This window comes from Podarcis melisellensis (genome assembly GCF_964234715.1).
Source record: "Podarcis melisellensis genome assembly, chromosome: 2".
Lineage (NCBI taxonomy): Eukaryota > Metazoa > Chordata > Lepidosauria > Squamata > Lacertidae > Podarcis > Podarcis melisellensis.
The window spans coordinates 116626806-116654184 of NC_138529.1; the positions used below are offsets into that span (position 1 = coordinate 116626806).

Here is a 27379-nt window from a genome sequence, read left to right on the forward strand (position 1 = left end):
AGGTCTGAGCCCTATAGAGTAGTTGCAAAAACAGAGGTGGTTGCAACTTTTCCTTCTGGCTTATATACTGTCCTTTGATGGGTTACACACCCACAACCTTATACTTTTATTGTATGGAAGACAACAATGCTCTTTTTGAGATTCTCTATTATATGTTACTCTTTTTAATTTATTTTTTCACTATTATCATTTAGCCTCACCTGTCATTTTTAAAAGGCAATGTCTTCGGTTTTCCGAAAGGAGCTTATGTGCTTCTTTACCAAACGTTGACCCTATTCTGAACTTAAAACTGCAAAGCGTAATGCTGGTGGTCAACAAAAGACGTTTAAAGATTCAAGGCAAATCTTTAAAAATGTAGTATAAACACTGACAACTGGGAAACCCTGGCCTGCGAGCGCTCCAAAGGCTTTGAAGACACTCGAACTCAGGACCTCAGGCGAAAGGGAAAAATGTGCTAAGAGGAAGGCACATTTGGCAAACTCTCACCGTGATCAACTGCTGCCCGGAAACCTATATCCCCACTGTGGAAGGATGTGTGGACACAGTCACTTACGGACTCACTGTTAAAACCGTGTTTATGGAAGACAATCTCTCTCGGCTACAAAAGTTGCCCGCTCACAAAAATAAAAGCAGGTTTGAATTCCTCACACCCATTTTTTGTGGCTGTCATTGGAGATAATGAAGGTGCACCCTTTGAGGGTGCAACGTATTTTTAAGACCCATTGCTGATTCCCCCCCCAAAAAAATAACCCCCTAAATTTCACCACCTGAAGTGACACGTGTCCTGGCTAGGGCTGGTCAAACGCTCCCGCCTGCAGGGCTGCTGCCAGTCTGTGCCTGCAATAGTAGGTGGGCCAGTACCTAATCTGTATAAGGCAGCTTCCTGTGTCCCTGCAGCAGGGCTTCTCCTTCCAGACAACTTGAAAACACGCAAAAAGATACACCCAACCCACTTGCTTTGAATCCCGCGCTCCATCTCATGACTCCTCCTGGCGCTCCCCTGGCGTCGCTTTGCCAGGGCAGGAAGCGGCCGCCCCTTCCTCCTTTCGCTGCCTCTCTAGGACGCCGCGCGTCTCTCGATTTAACCCCCAACAAGCCGGCAGGCGGTGAGAAGATGAGCCCGGCTGGATCAGGAGGTGCAAAGGAAATTTTGGTTTAGGGTAACAGATGCGAAGGACGCAAATTACCTCCATCCCCCTAGGAACGGTATTTCAGGAGCCATAGAAATCCCAGAATTGTAGAGTTGTTGGAAGGGGTCCCGAGGGTCATCTAGTCCAACCCCCTGCAATGCAGGACGAGGCAGCTGTTCCTGCGACCAGGCGCCAAGCAACCCAGATGATCAGATCACATCTCTTTAAAAAAGCAGGATAAGGCAGCAGGATTGTGAACCTCACCTTTAAATATATTGTTCATTGTAGTGTAATATACTTTGCTAATGTTTCCCTTTGCGGAATTCATTGTTTTCTGTAGCATACAACCGAAATGAACGAACGACTCTGTTAATTAGAGCCTTCTTTCTTTCTTTCTTTCTTTCTTTCTTTCTTTCTTTCTTTCTTTCTTTCTTTCTTTCTTTCTTTCTTTCTTTCCTTCCTTTCCTTTCCTTTCCTTTCCTTTCCTTTCCTTTCCTTTCCTTTCCTTTCCTTTCCTTAATTCATCTGGCCATCTGTCATGGATGCTTTTTAAATTAATTAAATTTGTATATTTGGTTGACCTGATTGACATCCTATACCTTTTTAAAATGTGGCTCTTCTTTGGGGGGAGGGATGTTATTGGGTTATTGTTTTTATTTTGATTTTATATCTTGTGATCTTTTTTGTGAACCGCCCTGAGACCTCCGGGTATAGGGCGGTATATAAATAATAATAATAATAATAATAATAATAATAATAATAATAATAATAATAATAATATACCACACATCATCTGCTCTCAACATAAAAATAACAAAATGCCTAAAAATAACAAGAGCAAATAATAATAATAATGCACACAAACCTGTAAACCCCCTCCTCCCCCACATTGCTGGGGGTTGGACTAGATGACCCTCAGGGTCCCTTCCAACTCGACGCTTCTCCGATTCTCCAGTTGATGCTATTGTCGCCACTTTGAAAAGACCAAACTATTTTACATGCCATCGGGGAGTTTCTTCATCCCTGCTGCAGGAAATTCAGAGGTGCAAGAACATTGCTCTAGTGGCCACGGGTAGCCTTGCTCATGAATTTGCCCGGCCCTTTTTAAAAGTCTTCCGAATCTGTTGGCAACAACAACACTCCTGTGGGAGGGAGTTCCACAGTTCAAAGCTTCCACTGTGTGAGGAATGACTTGCGTTCACCTGTCCTGAACCTTTCCTCATTCCTCCTCCCTGGGTAACCCTGCTGGTTATAGAGGTCCTTCTCCTCCTAGGAGACCCAATGGGGGCCCACCCAATGAAGCTGAATTACAGCTCATCACTTGTATAAAATACAGTGGTACCTCAGGTTACAAACGCTTCAGGTTACAGACCCCGCTAAACCAGAAATAGTGCCTCGGGTTAAGAACTTTGCTTCAGGATGAGAACAGAAATCGTGCTCTGGCAGTGCAGCGGCAGCGGGAGGCCCCATTACTTAAAGTGGTGCTTCAGGATAAGAACAGTTTCAGATTAGAACGGACCTCCAGAATGAATTAAGTTCTTAACCCGAGGTACCACTGTATTTTACTGGGTCCCCAAAGGGACTTTGGCACCTAGAAGTTGACCCCTATGTAGCCCATCAACCCTTAGTGTGGAGCATGCGTAGGCAAACTAAGGCCCGGGGGCCGGATCCGGCCCAATCGCCTTCTAAATCCGGCCCGCGGACGGTCCAGGAATCAGCGTGTTTTTACATGAGTAGAATGTGTCCTTTTACAGTGGTACCTCGGGTTAAGTACTTAATTTGTCCCGGAGGTCCGTTCTTAACCTGAAACTGTTCTTAACCTGAAGCACCACTTTAGCTAATGGGGCCTCCTGCTGCCGCCGCACGATTTCTGTTCTCATCCTGAAACAAAGTTCTTAACCCGAGGTACTATTTCTGGAGTCTGTAACCTGAAGCATCTGTAACCTGAAGTGTATGTAACCCGAGGTACCACTGTATTGAAAATGCAGCTGGGTTATTTGTGGGGGCTGCCTGGTATTTTTACATGAATAGAATATGTCCTTTTATTTAAAATGTATCTCTGGGGTATTTGTGGGGCATAGGAATTTGTTCATATATTTTTTCAAAATATAGTCCGGCCCCCCACAAGGTCTGAGGGACAGTGGACCGGCCCCCTGCTGAAAGAGTTTTCTGACCCCTGGTGGAGGGTCTATGAGGATAATTTTTTCATGCACCAAGTGTCCCCCGCACATGGGAAGGGTTAAAGTAGCAAATGTGCCATTCCTAGAGAGGTGTGCATGTGAGAAGTCATGTTTTAAAAAAGAGAATATCTGCTTTTCCGGTTCCTCCACCTCCTTCCCTTAATTATTTCCTCTTTTACTTACTGGAAACAGAAAGCTGGCTGTCTTGAGACTTTCTCCTAGCCGGAGATTCAAGGTGAAGCTGGCTGGTGAGTGGAGAAGAGGAAAGCTGAGGTGGTGCCCCCTAGAAAAGCTGCCTTGTCCCCACATTCTGACCCTTGGTGCATCTACCCTAGTGCTGTCGACACTGGCTGGCAGCAGCTCCCCAGCGTATCAGGTGTGTTTCTTACCTGGACATGCCGAGGGGACATTGTGCATGGAAAGCAGATGATCTGAGAGGCAGCAGCCCTCTGCTGACATAGGAACATTCACCCAAAGAATTCGGGAAACACTGTTTTGTCAGGGAGCTGCTGAGAGCTCTCAGGTGACATTTTCTATTTCCATGCCTGCAGAGCTACAATTCCCAAGATTTCCCTGGCAAGAGGGAATGGTTTTTAAGCCACACTGGTCTCCTAACATCTCTCAGCACCCGCTGGCAGACGAAATTGATGGAACATGTAGAAATGGCTAGTTTAACTGGAAGAATAAGTGATCAGGAAGAAAGAACTTTAAAAATAATAATGGGGAATTGCGGAATGTTCGAAAAACTACTGTAAACCACTTTAAACTAAAATAAATTGAGCAGTTAATTTATAATGGAAGGGAAAACCAGGAGAGGAAAAGTGAGGATTAATTAGAATATGTGGCAGTAAAGGGAAAATAAAATGAACCATAGAAGGGAGTGAAGGGAAGTTGAATATGCTTGTATGGTTTAAACTCTGTAATTTATGTAAATGTAAAATGTAGAATGATAAATAAACCGCTCTCTACCCTTAGCAAACTATACTTCCCAGGATTATTTGTGGGAAGCCATGGCTGTTTAAAGTGGTAGGATAACACCTTTAAATAACTGTTCCTGTGGAAATCAGAAAGAGACCTGCCATCCTGGTATTTTGTTGTCTGCTGTTTCTCCAAGACTTTGAAGAGAATTCATTTGATTCCATGTCAGTCATTCGTCCTGTATTTTATGATTTGATAGTGTTAAGGTTTTTAAACGTTTTTTAATTATTTTAATTATTATTATTATTTATTAAACTTCTATACCGCCCTTCACCTATACTGTGCGCTGCGAGAAGCCAAGTTACAGGGAACCAGGCAGAGGGCCTTCTCAGTGGTGGCGCCTGCCCTGTGGAACGCCCTCCCACCAGATGTCAAAGAGAAAAATAACTACCAAACCTGTAGAAGACATCTGAAGGTAGCCTTGTTTAGGGAAGCTTTTAATGTTTAATAGGTTATTGTATTTTAGTATTTTGTTGGAAGCCGCCCACCGTGGCTGGGAAAACCCAGCCAGATGGGCGGGGTATAAATAAATTATTATTATTTATTATTATTATTATTATTAATTATTATTATTAATCCATAGATCTCAGGACAGTTCACACCATGAAGATACAAGATAAAACCACAAAATATGTAATAAAGAGAGCAACAACAACCAAAACAATAAAACCCACCTTCCCTGCCACCCCATCTCAGAAACACATTTGAAAGCGTATAGGATGTTTCTGAAAATGCAAATAACAAATTAAGAAATAATAAGAATAAAAGGGTATAGGATATTCTGTGATATTTCCATGATTTTACTGGACACTGCCACACTAAATAAATAAAAAAGAACTGGGGGTTTTATATCTATTCTTCTAAATAAATAAATAAAATAGTTTGGTCTGTGTTCTTTTCTCCTGCAGGCAGATTTGGTGTTTATTCTGGAGTTTTCACCGCATCTTTGGCAAGAAAACAATAGACGCCACCCGAGGAGAACTGGGCACCTATTACTGCTCCAACAGCTATAACTGCCCTTCTACAGAATCAGGTCACTGGTCCAGCAGGCTTAGGACTTTTTTTAGCTTCCAAGGTTCAGGAGGAAGATTCCCCATCCTTATCTTTGGGTGGTGGGCAATGGAAATGGCAGAGGGGTTTGTCATGGCATCGCCGGATTCCCGAGAAGAAGTCCCTTCCGGGCAGGAAGGACGGCCCAAGATCAAAACAGAGGAGACAAGCTTCTCAGAATTTGAACCCGAGATTGGGGCGAAAGGGTCCGAAAGAGCCCCTCGCGTCTTCCAGGCGGGGAGCATTCAGGAATTGCTTCGCAAGGCATCAGGGAGACAGCTGACGCAGGTTCCAGGCGAAGGGCTCCTTCAGGAATGGGAGAGCCAGTGGCAAGAGTTCCTGGGGACCTTGGAGTCCCCCAACTTGAGGTGGGAGGCCACCCAGCTTCCGGAGGAGCCCACCCCCTGGGACGACGCCAAGGCCTTTCTTGCCTCCTTTGAGCAAGTGGCCCAAGCCTGCCGGTGGCCCCAGGAAGAGTGGGCGGCCAGGCTGCTGCCGGCCCTCAGCGGGGAAGCTGAGCGGGCCTTTTGGAGCCTGGAGGCCAGAGACAGAGAGGATTATGGGAAAGTGAAGGCGGCCATCTTGCGCGGGGACGCCCTCACCAGGGAGAAGAACCGCCAGTACTTCCGGCGCTTCTGCTACCAGGAAGCCGAGGGGCCGAGAGGGGCCTACAGCTGCCTCCAGGATCTGTGCTGGCGGTGGTTGAAGGTGGAGAGGCACTCCAAGGAGCAGATCCTGGAGTTGCTGATCCTGGAGCAGTTCCTGGCCATCCTGCCAGTGGAGATCCAGAGTTGGGTCAGGGATCGTGGCCCAGAGACCTGCTCCCAGGCGGTGGCCCTGGCGGAGGATTTCCTGCTGAGGCAGCTGCAGGTGGAGGAACAGGAGCAGCAGGTGAGACAGGGTAGTGAACCCCCATTATAATTCTGTTAAATCTCAGGAATGGGGTGGGGAACGTACAGAAGAACCTGGACCATCTCGTCTAGCATCTTAATCTCACAATGGATCCTTAGCAGGACCTGAGGTCAACTGCCCTCTCTGCACTTGCATTCCCCAACAATGGACGTTGTTGGTCTTGGCCACGAAAGGTCTTCATCAATATCAATGTGACAGCCATTTTGTGTGACGCGACACACAGCCAACATAGCTGTTTTGTGTCGTGCCGCCCTCCACTGGGGAGCCGTTTTGTGACGGGCGGCCATTTTCTTGAAATTCCAATTGTGTCCTCTGGCCTAGAAAGGTTGGTGATTGCCTCTTGCCATATGAACCTACCCGGACCCTGAGGTCATCTTCTGAGGCCCTCCTTCGTGTGCCACCTCCTCGGGAGGTCCAGATGGTGGCAACGCGAGAACAGGGCCTTCTCTGTAGTGGCTCCCCACATGTGGAATGTTCTCCCCAGGAAAGTTCACCTCTTGACTTCACTACACACCTTTAGGCGGCAGGCAAAAACATCCGTTTTTAACCAGGCCTTTGGTTGACCTGACTGACATCCTATACACTTTTAAAATGTGGCACTTTCTGGGGGGTTGTTATTGGGTTGTGGTTTAGATTTTGATTTTATATATTGTGATCTTTTTGTGAATCGCCCTGAGACCTCCAGGTATAGGGCAGTATATAAATTCAATAAATAATAATATTATATTGACAACTTTCAGCGCGATTGGCGGGTGCCAAATCCGATTTAAGCTCACAGCGGCCACACTCTTGATTTTTCTTGCTGTATTTTGTGCCTGATTCAGGTGCCTACAGAGGCGAATGTGAATCCCCCCAAGGAAGAGGAGGTTCTGGAGCCCGAAGAGGTGCTGGGGCCCAGCTGGGAGATCAGTGATGCTAACCATGCTGGTTTTCTGTTGTGTAAGGCTGTCTTCTTCTTCGTTAGACCAGGGATGGAGAAATCTGTGTTATTAGATGACTCCAATTCCCACAATCCCCATTTCTGGCATGCTGGAAATTCAGGTGTTCTTGCACGACTCCAATTCCCATAATGCTCCTTTCCGTTCTTCTGGGACTTCTCCCATAATTCTGTTCTGGGGCTTCTCCTTACCCTCTAGATCAGATCTGAGGAAGCCACAGGGGGCACATGGGAGGAAGAAGAGGAGGGTTAAGGTTAGGGTTAGGGTTGGGGTTAGAGTAAGGGAAGGGACGCGGGTGGCGCTGTGGGTTAAACCACAGAGCCTAGGACTTGCCGATCAGAAGGTCGGCAGTGATCAGAAGGTCGGCAGTTCGAATCCCCACGATGGGGTGAGCTCCCGTTGCTCGGTCCCTGCTCCTGCCAACCTAGCAGTTCGAAAGCACATCAAAGTGCAAGTAGATAAATAGGTACCGCTCTCGCGGGAAGGTAAACGGAGTTTCCGTGCGCTGCTCTGGCTCGCCAGAAGCGGCTTAGTCATGCTGGCCACATGACCTGGAAGCTGTACACCGGCTCCCTCGGCCAATAAAGCGAGATGAGTGCCGCAACCCCAGAGTCATCTGCAACTTGACCTAATGGTCAGGGATCCCTTTACCTTTAAGGGTAAGGGTGGGAGCTAGACTAAGATGCCTTTGAGGTCTCCTTCCAACTCTACAATTCCAGAGAATTATTAACCTGGTGATTAATCAATGCAATAAATAAAAATTAAAATAAAGTAAAACAAATAAAAATAATACAATAACTATTTTCTGCATTGGCTGGGAGAGGAACTTGATGCCCTTTGGGAACTCAGCCGCTTCTGCAATTCTAATTAAATAATGTGTCGACGTTTTAAAAGTTGTGCCATGTTCTTTCTTCCTCTTTGCAGGCAAACCCCTGCTAGACGAGCCCGTTTCTGAGGACGCAAAGACCCGCCACCTCTTAGAAAGTTCCTTGCAGCGAGAACCCCAGGGACCGCCGCTGCAAAGCCCAGGGCGAGACATTCCCTCGTCCAACAATCAGGAAGAAGTACCCAGAAGTCCTAATGGGCTGGCAAGAGGGACAGAAGCAAGTCCAAAGAAAACAGCTGCCTGGGAGCTGCCAGGGACCCCGGAGACCGAGGCCACCGCCTCCCCAAATGGGAATAGCGTCAAACCGAAGCCGCCGCTGGGCCTCCGCCCTGGGCCAGGACCCTACAAATGCTCCGAGTGCGGGAAGAGTTTCTGCCGGCGCTCCTACCTGTCCCAGCACCACCTCATCCACACCGGCGAGAAGCCCTACGAATGCTCCTACTGCCAGAAGGCCTTCCGGGCGCGCTCTCACCTCACGAAGCACAGGCGCCTGCACACGGGCGAGAAGCCCTACAAATGCGGGGACTGCGGCAAGGGCTTCCACCAGTCGTCCAACCTCCAGAAGCACATGAAAATGCACGTGGGCGCCCCGATCTACCGGTGCCCCGATTGCGGGAAGAGCTTCGGCCAGCGCGCCAAGTTTTGCCAGCACCGCAAGGCGCACGCTGGCGGGAAGACCTACCGGTGCTCGCGGTGCGGGGAGAGCTTCGGCGAGCTCCCGCTCCTCCGCGCGCACCGGCGGACTCACGCGGCGGAGCGGGCCTACCAGTGCCCTACCTGCGGGAAGGCCTTCGATCACCGGTCCAGCTTCCTGAAGCACAGGGTGACCCACACGGGGGAGAAGGCCCACAAGTGCCCCACCTGCGGGAAGGGCTTCAGCCAGTCCTCCAACCTTCGCAAGCACCAGAAGATCCACACCGGGGAGAAGCCTCACAAGTGCCTCACCTGCGGGAAGTCGTTCACCCAGAGCTCGCACCTCAGCTTCCACCAAAACACCCACAAAGGGTTCAAGTCGTACAAATGCTTAGATTGCGGGGACAGCTTCACCGACAGGTCGCACCTTATGAAACACAAGCTGAGCCACGCCAGCACAAAAGCGGCAACGACGGCCTGAAACCCCCCTTAATTTTATAAGGCGGGTAAATTACGTTAATTTTTTAAATTTATATGGAGCTTAGGCCTTTGCACGTTGACTGTTTCCCTCCAGTCCACAAATTCGTTAGGAAGACTTGGGCAATCCTCTCTCTCGTTTCTGCTCCCGCACTCAGCCCCTCTCATCCGCAATATGTGGGGCAGATGATATTGATCTACCTTAACAACAACAACAACTTTATTATTTATACCCCACCCATCTGATTATTTATACCCACTCTGAGTGGCTTCTGACACATATTTTAATGTATTTTTAATCTTTGTTGGAAGCTGCCCAGAGTGGCTGGGGAGACCCAGCCAGATGGGCAGGGTACCAATAAATTATTATTATTATTATTATTATTATTAATACAATAAAATGTCAAATGTTAGCAATAACAATCTGATCCGATACAAGAAAAATGAGAATAACTTTTCACATAACTTGTATCAAAGAAAGCAGTATACAACAATCCATTAAAATCAAAGAGTAAACCATTAAATAGCAGCAAATAACTACGGTAAACCTTGCAGGAAGGTTATAAGTCTGGAAGCAACACTAGGTGCTTGCATAGTGCCTTCGGTGAGGGGTTTCGGCAGAAAGACCAAAGTGGCTTGGAGGTTTAGAGGACCAAAAAAAAGGGGGGGTGAAAGGGAAAGGGGCGGAAAGGAATTGGACCTTCTAGAGTCATTTTAATAATAAGTTATGACCAGATGAATCAGCATTGATTTCCCCCCACCCCGATGAAATTGTTGTTTGGATGGCTTAACTGTGATTTAACTGTGAAATCTGATTCTTAAAAGATGAATTGGCAGTGAAATTGTTGCTTTGCAAAAATACTTTGCGATACCTTTTGAGATTTAAATATTTTTGATAGCGGATGCTTTTATGCACCATTTCATCAGATGCCTGCAGCATTATCTTAAGATACCTCCCCTTCCCATGGTTTAATCTTCCCCTCCTCACGAGAGCTGCAGCGTCCGTTAAATTAATTAAATAAGCAGATTAAATCAGTTTTAATATATGTTTGATCGAGCGCCTCTCCACCCCAAGATACTGTTGAACTAAAGCTCCCACCACTCTGAACCATCAGTCGGCTTTCCCCCCCAGGCTCCCCCCACCTCAGCTCCAGTCAGCCCCAGCCAACACAGCCAGTGGTCTGGGATGATGGGACTTGGGAGTCCAGCAATATCTGGAGGGCACCAGATTGGGGGAGGTTTAAGGCCTTGTGGCAGGGAGTTCCGCAGATGGGGTGGCTAATTCCTTGTTGGACTCCGACTCCCATCAGCCCTAACGAAGATCGCCAATGGCAAGGAATGATGGAGGTGGTAGTCCACAGGCCCACCCTTGCTCTAGACTAAAGAAATATCCTTAATGCTTAATAAAAAAGTTATCTGTTTTATTCTCTCTTTCTTTGCCTGTCTTTTCCCTTTGAGACAAAATTACAGGTCTAAAAGGTGATTTTGCACGGTCCATTTAAAGTACCACACTGCTTTCCCAAAGAGCTGTGGGAACTGTAGTTTTTTAAGGGTGCGGAGAGAAGTTAGGAAACCCCTATTTTTCCTATTTCTCTCACAGAACTGCAACTCCCACAGCTCCCCAGCAAGAGGGATCGGTTGATGAATTGTCCTAGCTCTGTGAGGGGCCTTCTAACAACTCTCAGCACTCTCTTTTTATACATATATACTGTACAGTATCAATTTTTATTGAGTTTTCCATTTTCCATTTTAATTCATTACTCACATTCACAACTTATATTATTTGCTCAAAGTGAGCTTTGACTTCCTTCCATCCCTCTTTCTGACATCCCTATAACATTTAACATATCTATCGCATTTCCATAATTACTTCGTTATCATATTTTAACCTTAAGAAATCCCAATCTCATTTATAAATCGGCATCTTGATTTCACATTACAAAACATTTCACGTTGATGCTACAAATGTTTTCATATAAATAGTTTTCTTTCAAGTAATAAATTTGCTCCAGTCCTTTTGGAATTTTTCATCGGGTCGGTTCCTGATTTTCTCAGCACTCTTAACAAACTACAGTTCCCAGGATTAAAGTGTTGTGACAGGTCAAAGGGCATAGGCAAGACTGACCTAGACATGACATCCCAGGATTAAAGTGTTGAGAGTGGCAGCTGCCTCGGATGTAGAAGCAGGAGATCTGCACCATTTTCGATAAAAATAATTTTATTAGGAATGGATAATGCTCACAGTGCTGTTTGCTTTAAAAAAAAAACAAATACAAAAACACAGTCCCCTGCCGCTAGGAACTTGCAGTGTGAATTTCAGGGAAGAGCTTCGCTTCATTTCAGGAAGAGATGAGGACAGCAGCTGCACACACGTCCTGCTTTCATAGCACAAGGCTTCCCCACAAAAAATCCTGGGAGTTGTAGTTTGCAGAACTACAATTCCCAGCACCCTCAATAAACTACAAAGCCTAGGATAGGCGGGTAGTGATGTATGGAAGCGAGAGCTGGACCATAAAGAAGGCTGATCGCCGAAGAATTGATGCTTTTGAATTATGGTGCTGGAGGAGACTTGAGAGTCCCATGGACTGCAAGAAGATCAAACCTCTCCATTCTGAAGGAAATCAGCCCTGAGTGCTCACTGGAAGGACAGATCCTGAAGCTGAGGCTCCAAGACTTTGGCCACCTCATGAGAAGACTCCCTGGAAAAGAGCCTGATGTTGGGAAAGATGGAGGACACAAGAAGGGGACAACAGAGGACGAGATGGTTGAATAGTGTTTTCTCATGAGTTTGCCAGCATGAGTTTGACCAAACTGCGGGAGGCAGTGGAAGACAGGAGTGCCTGGCATGCTCTGGTCCAGGGGGTCACGAAGAGTCGGACATGACTAAACGACTAAACAACAACAACAACAGGATAGGCGGGGAGGGGGGGGAGAAGGATATGCTTTAAATGTATGTTGCATACGCAAGGAAAATATGAGTTTTGAGAAGTGGGGAGTGATGGAGATTAGTCATCCCCTGGTCGCTAGAGTGGGGGGGAAATATCCTTGGCGGCTCATGCAACCCACTATTCTGAATAATGTTTTTATAGGGTAGGGGGCAGTGTTGATGCCTTTGAGACTTTCAGATCTTTTGCTTTTGTGATGGCTTTCTTTGGAGGAAGGAAACTGAATCAATAGTAACAAATTAATTCCGAAGGGAGGCTCCAGCTTCAAATTGCTGGACTAAAACTTATCAGGAAGTTTTATTCATTTGCAAATGAAGACAGACAATGGTTGCTTACAGGTGTTAACCAAGAAAGCAAAGACCAGGGTGATTGCATTATCACCATTTACCAACACTGAATGGGGCACTTGGGCTTGTTCTGCATAGAGTTCAACTTTTAGCTGAATTGTCTCAGGAGACTTACACATTTCCTTGCAATCTGTCTGCACCTTTCGTTACTTATTTCCCTCTGCACGCCACTTAGTGATGCAATTACAAATTTGCTGCAATGTAATCCTACGCGTATTTTACTCAGAAGTAAATCCCCAAGGTGTCACAAAACACAGCTTTGTGAAAAGAGAATAGTAAGGTCTGTAAAATCTGAGCATTGTTAACTAGAATGTTGCGAACGTACAAAGACAGGATAAGCAAGCTGTATTGGAGTAAATATGATTTAAAATTATGATTAATGATTTACATGGATCGAGAAAGGAAGATTAATTGTATTTGATTAATTGGGAAAATAGTCAGGTAAATGCCTAAACAGGAACTGCACATGCAGACGATGGAAACAGGAATGGATGGTAAAGTAATTTTTAAATTGGTGTTAAATTCTAATTAAATTGTTAATTTAAAATTTGGAAAACTAATAAAAATTGATTGGTTAAAAAAAAGAGAAGTAAATCCATAAGAAATATTTGTTATATGTTTGCAGCACTATCTGTTGACGCTGCCTGTTAAAAGTTGCCAGTCCATGTTCTGCAAAATTTTGGCGCATGTCACACCACATGCCCCTGAGCATGGGCAGAGTGCCACCCCAAACTCCACTGTTGAGGAGATCTAGATGGATCAATGGCCTGGCTCAGGTACAAGGCAGCTTCCTATGATTCTCTCACCATTTGGCTTGTAAAAGTAGGTAGGCAAAAAATCGAGAGAGAAATGTTCCGCGGCAACTCGCAAGTTAAGCCCCAGTGGAATCTGGGAAGCACAAACAATCCTCCTATGCTGTACACTAAACGCCAGGTTCTTTTTTTGGGGTGGGGGGTGGGGGGTATATTGCCTCTGAACCTGGATATTCCATTTTTTAAGAAAAGGAACCTATCATGTTCAGCAGGATCTGCAATGAAGTGTGGCAGTATGAAATGCTGGCTGCTGTTCAGGTTTCTAACCACTCCACTTTAACAGTGACATTCCCTCTAGTTCTGAACCTCAACAGGTGGGTCCAATCATTATTTAGCCAAAATGGAAATATAGTGGTACCTCAGGTTAAGTACCTGATTTGTTCCGGAGGTCCGTTCTTAACCTGAAACTGTTAACCTGAAGCACCACTTTAGCTAATGGGGCCTCCCGCTGCCGCTGCACGATTTCTGTTCTCATCCTGAAGCAAAGTTCTTAACCTGAAGCACTATTTCTGGGTTAGCAGAGTCTGTAACCCGAAGCATATGTAACCTGAGGTACCACTGTATACATGAATAGGCCTGGAGAAACTCTTAAGTTTTGCCGAAGTGCCTAAAAGGTTATTGGCAAGAAGAGCCCTTAACTAGTGGGCGAGGGAAACAGCCCACAGTGGACAGTTGTGTTCAGTGGTGATAGAATACAACCTACTTGCTTGTTGCGGGGGGGGGGGGGGGGAGAAGAGATGGAATGGAGTATTCTGGTATAGGGCAAGGCTGGCTGGCAAGCACCTTGTTGTCAAGAACAACACACAGGATCAATTGAGCAACTACCCAATTTTTAATAGCTCCAAACATAACAAGCTCCAAACTTGTCACAAAAGACTTTTTTTAAATTTAAGATTACAAAAAACTTGAGAAAAGAAACTTTATAAATAAAACCTCAACATGTTTTGATAGGAGTATAAAAGCGTGGGCATTCAGAACTTTAGACACTCAACAAGGGAACCAAAAAAAAATTAAAACGGTTTCATTGGTTTGCAACTGGTACCTGCAACGGGTACCTGCTGTTTGGCTCATTTCTAGGATGCTTGGGGGAAAAGCTAGGCTACTACTGAACATTTAAACAGACGGGCACAATAGTGGTAGACTAATGAGAGAACGAGAACAATACATTAGGATCAGCTTCTGGGACAGATATTATCTGGATTCACACATCAATAGCCAAACCACAGTGACTGTGCTTGAGGCTGATTTGCTTCTACCACCGCCACCACTTCCTGGTTCGGCCAAACCATAGTTTACTGTTATGTTCAAATCAGGCAGATGGTAGCATACTGAGAAGGGGGAACTTGCTGCCCTCTCGATGCTGTCAGACAACCAATCTCCATCCTTTGGCCATGGTGGCTGAGGAAGATTGGAATTAGGAGTCTTGAGGGCTGAAACTTCCCCACCCCTGGCTCCGGCAAACCATTGTTTGCCCAGTTCGAAATGTGTGTGACCCCAAGTTACCGTCACTGTGGCTGAACTCTGTGTTGCCCATTAGATGAAAAACAGCACTTTTGTATGGGGGCATATCAGTGTGTTAAACAAGTCTGGGACCAAACCATCTTTCTGGGGGTTCAAGAGAATGTAAATATAGTTATTAAATTTGGGGGACTAAGGTATGGCTTATCCATACAGTAGAATGAAGTGGTATAGTCCTGGAGGTAGTGGAATGGGCTGTACCATTTTGGAACCCAGGCGGGATTCCACATTTAATTTTAACGGTGCCTGGAGGGGGAGAAGAGCTCAAGTACAAAAACTGATCCAAAATAGAATGTCTCCCCCATGACAAGGGGCGTTTTTCTCATTTTTACTCACTAAGGTTTGTTTAACATGGCAGAGCTTTCGAAAATGGTACCCCCTACCAACATCCTAAAATAGTACAGTCCACTTTCAGCCCCCAGCCCCCTCAGGATGCTTCCCTCTAATTCTCTCCCCACACCCTAATCTCTGGAGTAGGCTTTTCTCCAACTGATGCTATTGAGAAGAACCGGCCAAATTTTTTTTCCCTTCAGAAAGGCAGATTCACAGAAACACCAGAATGCAGATAATTAAAACACACATGGAACATGAACAGTAGAATTAACTCCTGCTTGCAAAAAGCTCAACATGCCCCATAACATCCCACTACCAACCTCAAATTCAAAACTGCTTCTCCTACTTGATCTTCCCTTCTAACACGCTCCACACTCCTTTAATACATTCCAGGGGCTTAAAGCCATGTAAAAAAGACCCTGATATATTGCCTAAGCTTGGTCACTAATTCAGAACAGGATAATGCAACATACAACTTTTTTGGGGAGGGGTTGCTTTATTTTGGGATAGTTTCACCATGAGGAAGAAATAAGAGGGGCGGGACATCCTGCCAAGCGATGCAGAATGTTTACATGTGGAAGAAACACATGCTTTAAGAGGAATTTCGAAAAGAACTCATTTTGGCTGGACGGTGGCTGGATTTTGGGGTGGGTGGGTGGCCCTACACGATGGGTTGGGTCACCCCTGATCCATTTGGGCACAGCTGCCTCCTCCACATAGGCTGCCAAAACCAGGAGATGCACTCAGGTGGCCAGAAAAACAACACACATTGTTGGCAAAAAGAGGAAGGAGCTGGAACGAGACTGCAGGTCCTGTCTGAGGCAGACTTTGGAAGCTGGGATGTTCTGGACCACAAATCCCACCAGGAATTGTGGTCCAGAACATCTGGAGGGCGCCAGGGTTGGCAACGAGAAGCCCCCTTCTCCGCTTCTGCCCCAGAGAGATTTAACCCTGCAACGCTATCCACTCCCACCCCCGTTCCTAAAATCCCGCTAATTCCCTCCCGCCAAGTCGCAGGCCGCTCACAGCTTCCCCTTGCTCTTGGTGTGGATCAGCTCGTGCTTCTCTCGCTGCCACTTGCGGTCGAAGCCCTCCCCGCAGAAGGGGCACTCGTGGGGCTTCTTCCCGGTGTGCTGGCACTCGTGCCGGACCAGATCCGAGCGCCAGCAGAAGCCCTTGCTGCAGAAGCAGCACTCGTAGCGCTTCTCCCCGGTGTGGAGCATGCGGTGGCGGTTGAAGGTCGCCAAGCCGTTGAAGCCCCGGCCGCACTCGGGGCACATCTTGATCTGGCTCTTGGGGGCGGCGTCTGGAGGGGGGGAGGGCTTCTTGAGCTTGGGCTTGACATCCCGAGGAGGAGGAGATGGAGGAGATGGAGGAGGCGGCGGCGGCGAGGGAGGGGTCTCAGCCAGGTTCGGCAACTGGGCTCGCTTCAGTCTATCCGAGCGGCGCTGCTCCTGGGTGCCTCCGGCCTGCTTCCAGCGGGACGGCAGGACTGCGTTTGCTCTTCCGGGAAACCGGGCTCGCAGCTTCACTTCCCCGTAGCGGCCCCACTGGAAGGTCTTCTTCTTCCTTGCCACGCCGGCCTGCCCGTAACCTACCAGAAAGACAAAGTGTAGTATCATAGAGTTGTGGAGAGTCACCTAGTCTTACCCCTGCAATGCAGCAACCTCAGCAAGCAATAAAGGGGGGAAAATATTACTTATACCAAGCATCCCCAAACACAGCCCTCCAGTTGTTTTGGGACTACAATTCCCATCATCCCTGACCACTGGTTCTGTTAGCTAGGGATGATGGGAGTTGTAGTCCCAAAACGTCTGGAGGGCTGAGTTTGGGGGTGCCTGACTTATACCCTGCCCATCTGACTGGATTTCCCCAGCCACTCTGGGCGGCTCCCAACAAAATATTAAAAACACGATCAAACATTAAAAACTTCCCTAAACATGGCTGCCTTCAGATGTCTTCTATAAGTCAGATAGTTGTTTATTTCCTTGACATCTGATGGGAGGGTGTTCCACAGGGTGGGTGCCACCACTGAGAAGGCCCTCTGCCTGGTTCCCTGTAACCTCACTTCTTGCAGGGAAGGAACCGCCAGAAGGCCCTCGGAGCTGGACCTCAGTGTCCGGGCTGAGCGATGGGGCTGGAGACGCTCCTTCAGGTATACTGGGCCAAGGCCATTTAGGGCTTTAACGGTCAGCACCAACACTTTGAATTGTGCTCGGAAACATACTGGGAGCCAATGTAGGTCTTTCAAGACCGGTGTTATATGGTCTCAAGAGGCCGCTCCCAGTCACCAGTCTAGCTGCCGCATTCTGGATTAATGGTAGTTTCCGGGTCACCAGACCTGCGTAGAGCACATTGCAGCATCCATGACAGATGGCCACCCAACCTCTGCTTAAAAACCTCCAAGGAAGAAGAGGCCACCACCTCCTGAGGGAGACCGTTCCACTGTCAAATGGCTCTTCCTGTCAAAAAGCTTTTCCGTATGTTTAGGACCTTCCTTTAGGTAGGGATGGGGAGCCCTTTTTAGCCCCAGGGGCCGCACTGCCTTCTGGGCAACCATTCGAGGGCCAAATATAAGTAGTGGTTAGGGCTGGAGCCAAAAGAGATTTATTTAGAGCATTTTTTACCCACTCAGAAATACTCCCAGAGTGCCTTGCATACAACCAATTGCGACATGACCATCCCTGCCCACAAGCATACAATCTGAAATGACAGGGCACAAAAAGAAAAAAGGGATGAGGGGAGAAGAGGGGGGAAAACTAAACAGAAGCACCAATAAATAGTAGTTTTTATAAAGATCAGGTGGTTGTCTCTAGCTCATTTCCTGTCAAAAATGTTATGTTAACTACACACACCAATCAATGCACTCCTATTTCTCTGAAACAGAAAATCTTTACACAAGCTGGTTGCAACATATGCCCTACAGCTGGTTGATAGAATATAAAATTTTGTTTGTGTGTGGGTGTTTCCTCTATCCTTTTTTTATTTTGCTCTCTATTGGCTTTGTTTGGCTTTTATTGTAGCATATGTTGAAAACCTTGAATAAAATTGATTAAAACAACAACAACACCACTGCTCCACACTGGATCTCTTTGGAGCCAGGGACACCCCCTCTTCCCACCACTAATTCTAGGCAAAACTAAGACCCCTGCTTACCTGTGTAAGTCTTGCGTGATGATGAACTGGGCTCCTCTTGGACCTCCCTCGTAGCCCAAGTTTGCAGCGGCACCGTTTCCAGCGGAACTTCCTGCTTCTTGCGAAGATCTGCAGCCTCTTCCTGCTCCTGGGAAAAAATAAAGAGCAGAAAAAGGGAGACCACTGAGGAGCGGAAGAAAAGGAACAGAAGGCAAAGTGCTCAGGTCACCAGTGTGGTGCAATGGTTAGAGCGCTGGATTATGACCTGAGAGATCAGGGTTCGAATCCCCACTCGGCCATGAAACATACCAGGCGACCTTGGGCCCAGTCACCATTCTCTCTAGCCTGAGCTACCTCACAGGGCTGTTGTCAGGGGAAAGAGGAGAAACATGTAATAATAATAAACTAGAAGCAGCTCTTTAGTTAAGGCACTGAATGTATTCAAGTTTGGCTAGCTGTTTCCGGTGCTCCTTGAATGGAGTTTCTCCCAACACTGCGTAAGAGAGACAGATGGAGATAATCAGATAATGATGGGGGAATTTCATTATCTGTTTTCCTCTTTGGTTGGAAGAGGGACCAAGCTCTCACCCGCAGTTTGCCTGGCGGTCTGGCACTTGCTTCCCATTGGAATGGCACTGGGTGCATGGAGTACTCTGGCTGCCACGAAACCCCCTCCCCCATCCCGTTCCTGGAAGCTCAGGTTATCCTGTTAATTGGGCTTTAATTGGAGCAAACTACAGGCCAGAGACAATGAGATAAGAAACTGAAAACAACCCAGCTACAAAGATGTAAAAGGTTTGAACTGAGAGCAGATTTCTGAGAGCAAAGGGCCTTCTCGGTAGTGGCGCCTGCCCTGTGGAACTCCCTCCCAGCAGATGTCAAGGCAATAAACAACTACCGTATTTTTCGCTCTATAAGACGCACCAGACCACAAGACGCACCTAGTTTTTGGAGGAGGAAAACAAGAAAAAAAATATATTCTGAATCTCAGAAGCCAGAACAGCAAGAGGGATCGCTGCACAGTGAGAGCAGCAATCCTTCTTGCTGTGCTGGCTTCTGTGATAGCTGCGCAGCCTGCATTCGCTCCATAAGACACAAACACATTTCCCCTTACTTTTTAGGAGGGAAAAAGTGAGTCTTACAGAGCAAAAAATACGGTATTTTACTTTTAAAAGACAACTGAAGGCAGCCCTGTTTAGGGAAGTTTTTAATGTCAGATGCTGTATTGTTTTTAATATTTAGTTGGAAGCCGCCCAGAGTGGCTGGGGAAACCCAGCCAGATGAGCAGGGTATAAATAATAAATTATTATTATTATTATTATTATTATTATTATTATTATTATTATTATTAGGCCCCAGAGGCTCACTCAACTTGAACTGGAAACTGGGGGTTGGACAAAAACAATCCTGCATTGCACAGGGTTCAGTGAGATGATCCTAGTGTGTCCTTCTATTTCGCCAAAAAAAGAAAAAGCGAAGTTGAAGCCATTGGGCTTTGGTCGCTTGCACTGCTGGGATATTTGGCTTTTGCAACCATTTGCTGGCTAGGAGCTGTTTGCAAGCCTGGGGGGGGGAGTAATGCAACCTTCTTACCGGTTCTTCCCCCCTTTCGGCCGCTTGCAACCTCCTCAGGAAATCTTCCGCCAGAGCCACGGCCTGCAGGCAGCTCTCCGGCACACGCTCCTTGACCCAGTGGTACATTTCCTTCGGCAGGACGTTGAGGAACTGCTCCAGGAGCAAGGCCTCCAAGATCTGCTCCTTGCTGCTCCTCTCCGTGTTCAGCCACTGTTGGCACAGCTCCTGGAGCCGTGCAAGGACTTCCCGGGGCCCGTTGGCCTCCTGGTAGCAGAAGCGGCGGAACTCCTGGTGCTTCTTCTCGCGCGCCAGGGCCTCGCGCCTCAAGATGGCCGCCTTGACCTTCTGGAAGTCTCCGCGGTCCTGGGCGTCCAGGCTGATGAAGGCCTTCTCCGCTTCCTCGCCCAGGGCCGGCAGCAGCCGGGTCACCCACTCCCTCCTGGGCCAGTGGCAGGCCACAGCCACCTGCTCAAAGGAGGCCAGGAAGGCCCGGGTGTCGGCCCCTGGGGCCAGCTCCTCCGGGGTCTGCTCCTCCCAGACGGAACCTTCCAGAAACTCCTGGAACTCGGTCTCCCACTGATAGTGACCGCTGCTCCCTAGTCTCGGCTGGCTCTCTTGGCGTACCGCGTAACCCCCGGCGTCTGCCGAACGGCTTGCCGAGGGGCTTTCGGGGGTTCCTGCCTCACCGGCCCCCGATTTGAGACCTTTGGGGTCCTCCCGGAGCCGGGTGCGCTCAGCTTCGGCCCTCCAGCGGCGTGTGGCGGCCATTTTAGCTCTGCCGGCTGGAAGTTCTGAAGCTCGCAGCAAACGAATGGCAAAAAATGGCAACTTTTGTGCAGCTGCTCCCGACTCCCTGGGCAAGACTTGAAAAGCCGTGCAAGGGTTTCGCGGCCTGCAATTTTGTCGCCGAAGAACCGGGACAGCTTGCAAGCAACTTATTTTTGTTTTGTTTTCAAAGGCTCCGTTCCTGAAAGAGAACACAAAACAGGGATGTCAGAAGGAACTGAAACTCACACGCCAACAGCCACTTCCCAAGTCTTCTGAGCACTAGGAAATTTCACACTGCACCTTGCTGACAGACCTGGAAAAGGCAAAACTTGCAAGAGAGAGAGAGAGAGAGGCTCCTCTCGCTCTCTTTGCAAAGTCTTTTGCTACGCTTTTGCTGCTAAACCTCACATTGGGCTGGACCAGGAGATGCACAGCATTCATGCTAAATTGCTACAAATTAAAAACTTCTGCAGGGAATACAAGAAGGTTTTTAAGCGGAGGTTGGAGGGCCATCTGTCATGGATGCCTTAGCTGAGATTCCTGCATGCAGGGGGGCTGGACTAGATGACCCTCGGGTCCCTTGCAGCTGCTCTACAATTTTATGACCTAGGTAATGGAAAGGGCTGTAACCTCAATGGTAGAGCATCTGCTTTGCGTCCTGCAGTTCCCAGGTTCAATTCCAGCATGGGCTAGGAAAAGCCCCTGCCTAAAGTGCTGCCAACCAGGGTAGACAGAACAGAACTAGACTGACTAAAGCTGATTTGGGATAAGGCAGGACTGAGCTCAGCAACAGAACAGCTGCTCCGCAGGCCTAAGATCCCAGGTTCAATCCTGGCATTGAGGGCTGGGAATTTCCCCTGCTTGACACCCTGTGGGACACTTCCAGTCAGCATAGGCCAGTGCTTCCCAACTGTCTCCCACTGTCTTTGGATTACAGTTCCCATCATCCATGACTAGGGATGATAGGAATTGTAGTCCAAATAAAAACACACAGCAGGAGACCAAAGTTTGGGAAACCCTGGTGTAGACAAGAATGTGGCGGACAAAGGTTCTGTCTCAGTATGAGGCAACTTCCTATATTGCTCAGCCCAGGGAACAAATGTGGCCCTCCAAGTCCCTCTACACGGCTCTTGGGAAACTCTCCCCAAGCCTACATACCCTCCAACATTTCTCTGATGCAAACAGGGACCCTTTTTAAGCATCTTTGCTGAAATTAACCTGCTATATTGAGGGGAAAAACTGACACACCAGCAACTTTGTCAGCTGTGGCCCCTGGCTCCATCTATGTGGCCCCCAGAAGGTTGCAACGTGCAGAGGGCCAAAAGTGTTCCCACTCCTTGCCTCTAGACCTTGCTTCCAAATCCCCTTCCCAGGATTCCTCCTGCTAAACCTGGTTTTAAAACTTCCACATTAAAACAGATCCACCATCGAGCCTCAAACATTTAGGCCCCATTTGCACTACACTGGGGGGGCAATTTGAATGAAATATTGGGAGGCCGGTTAAGGCTCACCCCACATAATCGATCACATGACATGGTGCATGCACACCATTCGAATGGCAATGCCCATCAACCTTTTGGGGGGGAGGCTGGTCCCCTCAAATATTCAATTGTGGGGAGCCCGGAGCCCCCAAAGCCCCTGGGAGTTTGCTCCTAGGCACTGTGCATTTGAAGCAGCCATCATTCCACTTTAAACAGCCCGACATAACTCTGGGAGTTGTAGTATGTGAAGGGTGCAGAGAGATGTCAGGAGACCCCGTTCCCCTCAATTTCCAGAGTTCTCTGGGAAGAGGGATTCGTTGTTAAACCACTGTGGGAACTGTAGTTCTCCAAAAAGAATGGGTGCGTGTGTCTCCTAGCAGCTCTCAGCACTCTTATCAAACTACAGTTCTCCATGATTTATTTATTTTGGGGGTGGGGGGAGAGGGAACTATGAAAGTTTAAAGTGGTATGATACTGCTTTAAATGTGTAGGGCAGAGGACCTAATCCAGGGATAGATAGATAGATAGATAGATAGATAGATAGATAGATAGATAGATAGACAGACAGACAGACAGACAGACAGACAGACACACACACAAACACACACTTGTTTTTTAGATATATATATAATTAAGTTACCACAAATTCACATAAAATTCAAATACATATTTTTTTTCTTTTGTTTTATTTACTTCCCATCCCACTTTCCACAGGTACCCCCCCCCAATCTTTTAAAACCATTAAGGCTAGTGCCTCCCCCATTCTCCGACTTCCTGTGTTGTTTTTAAAACAGATGTTGGCTAGCCAGAGATTGTGAAAAGCTGTTCTGAGCCCTTTCAGGAATGGAAGGTGCCTCCAGGGCAGAGATTGGCAAATCCCATTTTACCACTTTGCTTTAAATAGATTTGGGAGGGCAATCTTTTGTCTCAAGTACACTGCCATTGTCCCCGCCAGGACTGACACAAAGCCAGTCTGAATGTGTTTGCAAGAGGTCTCCTCAGGACAGGTGTTGACATGGAAATGGCTGTAGTAGCACAGGTGAGGAGTTTTTCTAAAAAGGGAAAAAAATCCCTGCTGCCTTTACATCTTACAACTTAACTGGTTTTTAAAAATAAATTTGAAGAGTGAAAAGCTTTTAAAAAGCAACAGCGCTGTTCTAATCATACGGTGAGATCTTTCGATGAAGGGTGGTATATATATATATATTACTGCTTGGAGGGTTGTTTTTTTACAATGACGCAGTGTGCAATTTATTTACTAAATAAAAAAAATATCTGTATCAGATCCATGTTGCTAAGCACACATTTATCATGTAAGCATGCTGCTTTTCAAAACACATTACAAAACAACAACAACATCCTATGCCCTTTTAATTTTTTTTTGTGGGGTTGCTGTTTTTATTTTTATTAGGTATTTTCTGGTTTTATATCTTGATTTTATTCAGTGAACTGCCCTGAGACCCTGGGGTATAGGGTGGTATATAAATTCAATCAATCAATAAACAAACAAGACATTTTTGTGACTAATTTTTCCCTGGTTTAATATTTGTTTTGCACACTGCCTTGAGTTCATTGGATGAAAGGTGGGACTCAAGTATAATAATAATAAATAAAACAAAATAGTTGATACCCCCAGCTCTCCGCCTAACCTACCAAACAGTGTTGTGGCAAGCATAATTAGATTGGAGGGAGATCTCCCCTTAACCCCCATCCCATCCCAAATATCTGTGAGCACAAAGGAAGGATACAAACAGTGTATAAATGCAATAAATAATTTTTTAACCCTGTTTTATTTGCTCTTATGTGTTTTTATATCCCCGCTTTTCCAAAGCGGAATTAAGATTGCTGGAAGAAATATCAACAACCACAGATATGCAGATGACACAACTTTGATGGCAGAAAGTGAGGAGGAATTAAAGAACCTTTTAATGAGGGTGAAAGAGGAGAGCGCAAAATATGGTCTGAAGCTCAACATAAAAAAAAAACGGAAGATCATGGCCACTGGTCCCATCACCTCCTGGCAAATAGAAGGGGAAGAAATGGAGGCAGTGAGAGATTTTACTTTCTTGGGCTCCATGATCACTGCAAATGGTGACAGCAGCCACGAAATTAAAAGACGCCTGCTTCTTGGGAGAAAAACAATGACAAACCTAGACAGCATCTTAAAAGCAGAGACATCACCTTGCCAACAAAGGTCCGTATAGTTAAAGCTATGGTTTTCCCAGTAGTGATGTATGGAAGTGAGAGCTGGACCATAAAGAAGGCTAATCGCAGAAGAATTGATGCTTTTGAATTCTGGTGCTGGAGGAGACTCTTGAGAGTCCCATGGACTGCAAGAAGATCAAACTTATCCATTCTTAAGGAAATCAGCCCTGAGTGCTCACTGGAAGGACAGATCCTGAAGCTGAGGCTTCAATACTTTGGCTGCCTCAAGAGAAGAGAAGACTCCCTGGGAAAGACCCTGATGTTGGGAAAGATGGAGGGCCCAAGGAGAAGGCGACAACAGGTCCATGGGGTCACAAAGAGTTGGACACGACTAAACAACTAAACAACAGCAATTGTCTAGTTGTAGGCTGCCTTTCCATAACTAAACCACGCTCAACAAGAAAAAAAAATCTATACAAATATAGCAAAAGTGGCAATAGGTAGCAAATAAAAACATCTCAATAGAGTGAAGTCCCATCCTAGGGAGAAAAAGGCTTTTTATAATAGGCGTTTTGAGATCTTTCCCAGTCTGCATCTGTATTGGAATCATTTGGGAGATGTTTTTGGTTTTAAATATGTATATTTATTTTAAAGATGTTTTATTACTGGGCTGCTCTGGGAGGAAGGGCGAAAGATGAAATCTTCACCAACTGTACACCAATTAAGAGATTTTTGAACTATTAAGCAGGACACACATATAGGATTTTAACTTAACAAATTTTAATATAGGATCCACTCTATTTTTGCGATTGTAAGCTGTTTTAAATCGTTTTTAATATTGATTTTTAGTTGTAACCCTACCTGGGACTTTACGGTGAAGGTCGAGCAATTATTAATAACGATTCAAGCCATCAAATCATTACTAAATTTACACCCCACTTTTCCATACGGTTTTCACAGCTGCTGTCCAAATCGTTACTCTAAAAAAGCATTTAACTATTAATAGAAAACTTAAAAATATATTTTTTAAAATAAGAAAATGAAAGCAACAGGAATTAAAAATTCAGCTGAAGAGAACAGAGAGGATTGCAGAACTGATGGATAAGAATAAGGATTATCATTTGGGGTCAGACTAAAAGGAGGGGAAACCCAGGACAGGATTCAGTGCCGGTCCTACTCAAGAGTAGACCCATTTGAGTGTATAGCCATGTTTCATTACTTGTCCACTTAATCACTGATGCTTTGGATAACAGCACAGTTATCAACAAGGGCCATTGCACCATTGGTTTTTCTGTTAATGTTTGTTTTGAAATTCTTCACAGAAATAAAAAACAAAAAAACCACCAAAACCTTCCAACCTATGTCAATTCATTTCAATAGGCCTACTCTTGAGTAGGACTAGCACTGAAAACAACCCGCAGCCATCTCATCCACGAATGCAATGTCTTCTCCGTAGGGAGGAATAAAAGCCAGCGCTGCTCACACCTTTCTGGAAACTGGTATTTAGAAGGTAGACTGCATCTGGCAATAGAGGCTCTATCTATTCAACCCTTGCCACCATTGCCGCAACACATGCCAACCTGGTTTTACTTGTAAAAGGCACCATTTACAACACCTTTCCCCATCTGGCGACTTCCAGTTGCTTTGGGCTGGAGGAATGCGCCATGGCATAGCGACAGAACAGCTGCTTTGCATGCAGAAGGCCTGCGCAATAGTGAGCTAGGCATTATTATTATTATTATTATTATTATTATTATTATTATTATTATTATTCCTTTATTCCAGTTTAAACTGCTTTCCATTTGGAACCCTGAGGACTAGAAACTTAAAAAAGCAGTCGCAGCTCAGTGTTGAAGCGTCTGCTCCGCACGCAAAAGGGTCCCAGCATCTCCAAGCAGGAAACCTTGGAGAGCCGCTGCCAGCCCGTGTAGGCAAAACGGAGCTCAAATGGGCCAATGCTCCGACTCAGCATCTTATGGACTCCATCCAACCCCCATGGCTTGTGTTGACCATCCCCCTCCCCCCAAACCTGGCGTTTGGGCTCAGCCTGCACAGTTAAGCATAAAAGAGAGTTGTAGTTGCAGCAACAACAGCAAAAATCCCCATTTGGAAGGAACCCATATAGTGGCAGGGCGTTCCAAGGGCCCAGCTTTCACCCAGCCCCAGATAATGGGTTCAAACTCACCACCGCTTCCAGCCGCCCTCCAACACCCAGTTTGCTGGAATGAATGGAATAGACTGAGACCAGACAGGGAGGGGCTCCTTCAACAGGTTGGTCCCTCCCACCAGCCCCGCCCGCTTTTCACAAACTTTAAAAAAAGACCTGGGGAAATTTTGGGGAAGGGCATATCTCAGATTTAACCCATTGTAGGACCTCCCAGAGAAGGGTGGGGGGAGGATTAAGGAAAGAGGGACTCTTATCTGTTCAACAAGATTTGTATACCGCTTGTTCATAAAACAAAGTATTTACATTCACCGGTTTACATACAGCCAATGTGAAATATTCCTATATATCAAACTTGAAAAGCAGCAGCTTTGATAAATAAAAATGCTCTCCTTCCAGGATCCAAAGATGTGGCTGGAGTTTTTAAAGAACCAGAGACCCCGGTGTGTGTGAGCCTGGCAAAGCTGCTGAAAGGAAATGGGAGCTGGCTCGCATGATAATAGGAGACAAAGTACTGTAAACGATTTAGGAAATATTCTACAGACTTTTCCCCCTCTGGCGGGGCTCCTGTGGTTTTAACAGGACAGCACTCAACAGGTTTAATACTCTCTTTACCTTTTTACACCTGGTGTGTATGCATGTTAATTGTTTTTAGAACAGTTTTTGATTTTTGCAGTTTATAAAGGTAAAGGTAAAGGTACCCCTGCCCGTACGGGCCAGTCTTGACAGACTCTGGGGTTGTGTGCCCATCTCACTTAAGAGGCCAGGGGCCAGCGCTGTCCGGAGACACTTCCGGGTCACGTGGCCAGCGTGACATCGCTGCTCTGGCGAGCCAGAGCCGCACACGGAAACGCCGTTTACCTTCCCGCTGGTAAGCGGTCCCTATTTATCTACTTGCACCCGGAGGTGCTTTCGAACTGCTAGGTTGGCAGGCGCTGGGACCAAGCAGCGGGAGCGCACCCCGCCGCAGGG

At 46.6% G+C, this 27379-nt stretch overlaps 3 protein-coding genes across 6 annotated transcripts in view; 1 reads left to right on the plus strand and 2 right to left on the minus strand.

Annotated features, from left to right (window-relative positions):
- LOC309364535 (uncharacterized protein) overlaps window positions 1–27379 on the minus strand; it is a 140853-nt gene that overhangs the window by 81483 nt on the left and 31991 nt on the right. The window lies entirely within an intron of this gene.
- Window positions 3237–9466, plus strand: LOC309364536 (uncharacterized protein). 3 transcript variants are annotated; one of them, XM_081902034.1, is made up of 4 exons: window positions 3237–3558; window positions 5197–6229; window positions 7075–7189; window positions 8113–9466. In XM_081902034.1, exons 2-4 carry the CDS (start codon window positions 5408–5410, stop codon window positions 9186–9188), a joined length of 2013 nt encoding a protein of 670 aa, XP_081758160.1. In that variant the 5' UTR covers window positions 3237–3558; window positions 5197–5407; the 3' UTR covers window positions 9189–9466. The 3 variants fall into 3 exon arrangements, with proteins under 3 accessions (XP_081758160.1, XP_081758161.1, XP_081758162.1); XM_081902035.1 differs by having other exon boundaries at window positions 3237–3545; XM_081902036.1 differs by having other exon boundaries at window positions 3555–3686.
- On the minus strand, window positions 14102–21041 carry LOC309364843 (uncharacterized protein). The gene is made up of 3 exons (XM_081902795.1): window positions 19868–21041; window positions 18296–18422; window positions 14102–16733 (listed from the first exon to the last, which is right to left on the minus strand). The coding sequence occupies exons 1-3, from the start codon at window positions 20615–20617 to the stop codon at window positions 16162–16164; spliced, it is 1449 nt and encodes a 482-aa protein (XP_081758921.1). The 5' UTR covers window positions 20618–21041; the 3' UTR covers window positions 14102–16161.

Coding starts and splice junctions, on each gene's coding strand:
- LOC309364843 (XM_081902795.1), bottom strand. CDS start 20,617: ATGGCCGCCACACGCCGCTGGAGGGCCGAAGCTGAGCGCACCCGGCTC. Junction 18,423..19,867: donor CCGAAAGGGGGGAAGAACCG/GTAAGAAGGTTG, acceptor ATTTTTTCCCAG/GAGCAGGAAGAGGCTGCAGA. Junction 16,734..18,295: donor ATCACGCAAGACTTACACAG/GTAAGCAGGGGT, acceptor TCTTTCTGGTAG/GTTACGGGCAGGCCGGCGTG.
- LOC309364536 (XM_081902034.1), top strand. CDS start 5,408: ATGGAAATGGCAGAGGGGTTTGTCATGGCATCGCCGGATTCCCGAGAA. Junction 6,230..7,074: donor TGGAGGAACAGGAGCAGCAG/GTGAGACAGGGT, acceptor TGCCTGATTCAG/GTGCCTACAGAGGCGAATGT. Junction 7,190..8,112: donor CCATGCTGGTTTTCTGTTGT/GTAAGGCTGTCT, acceptor TCCTCTTTGCAG/GCAAACCCCTGCTAGACGAG.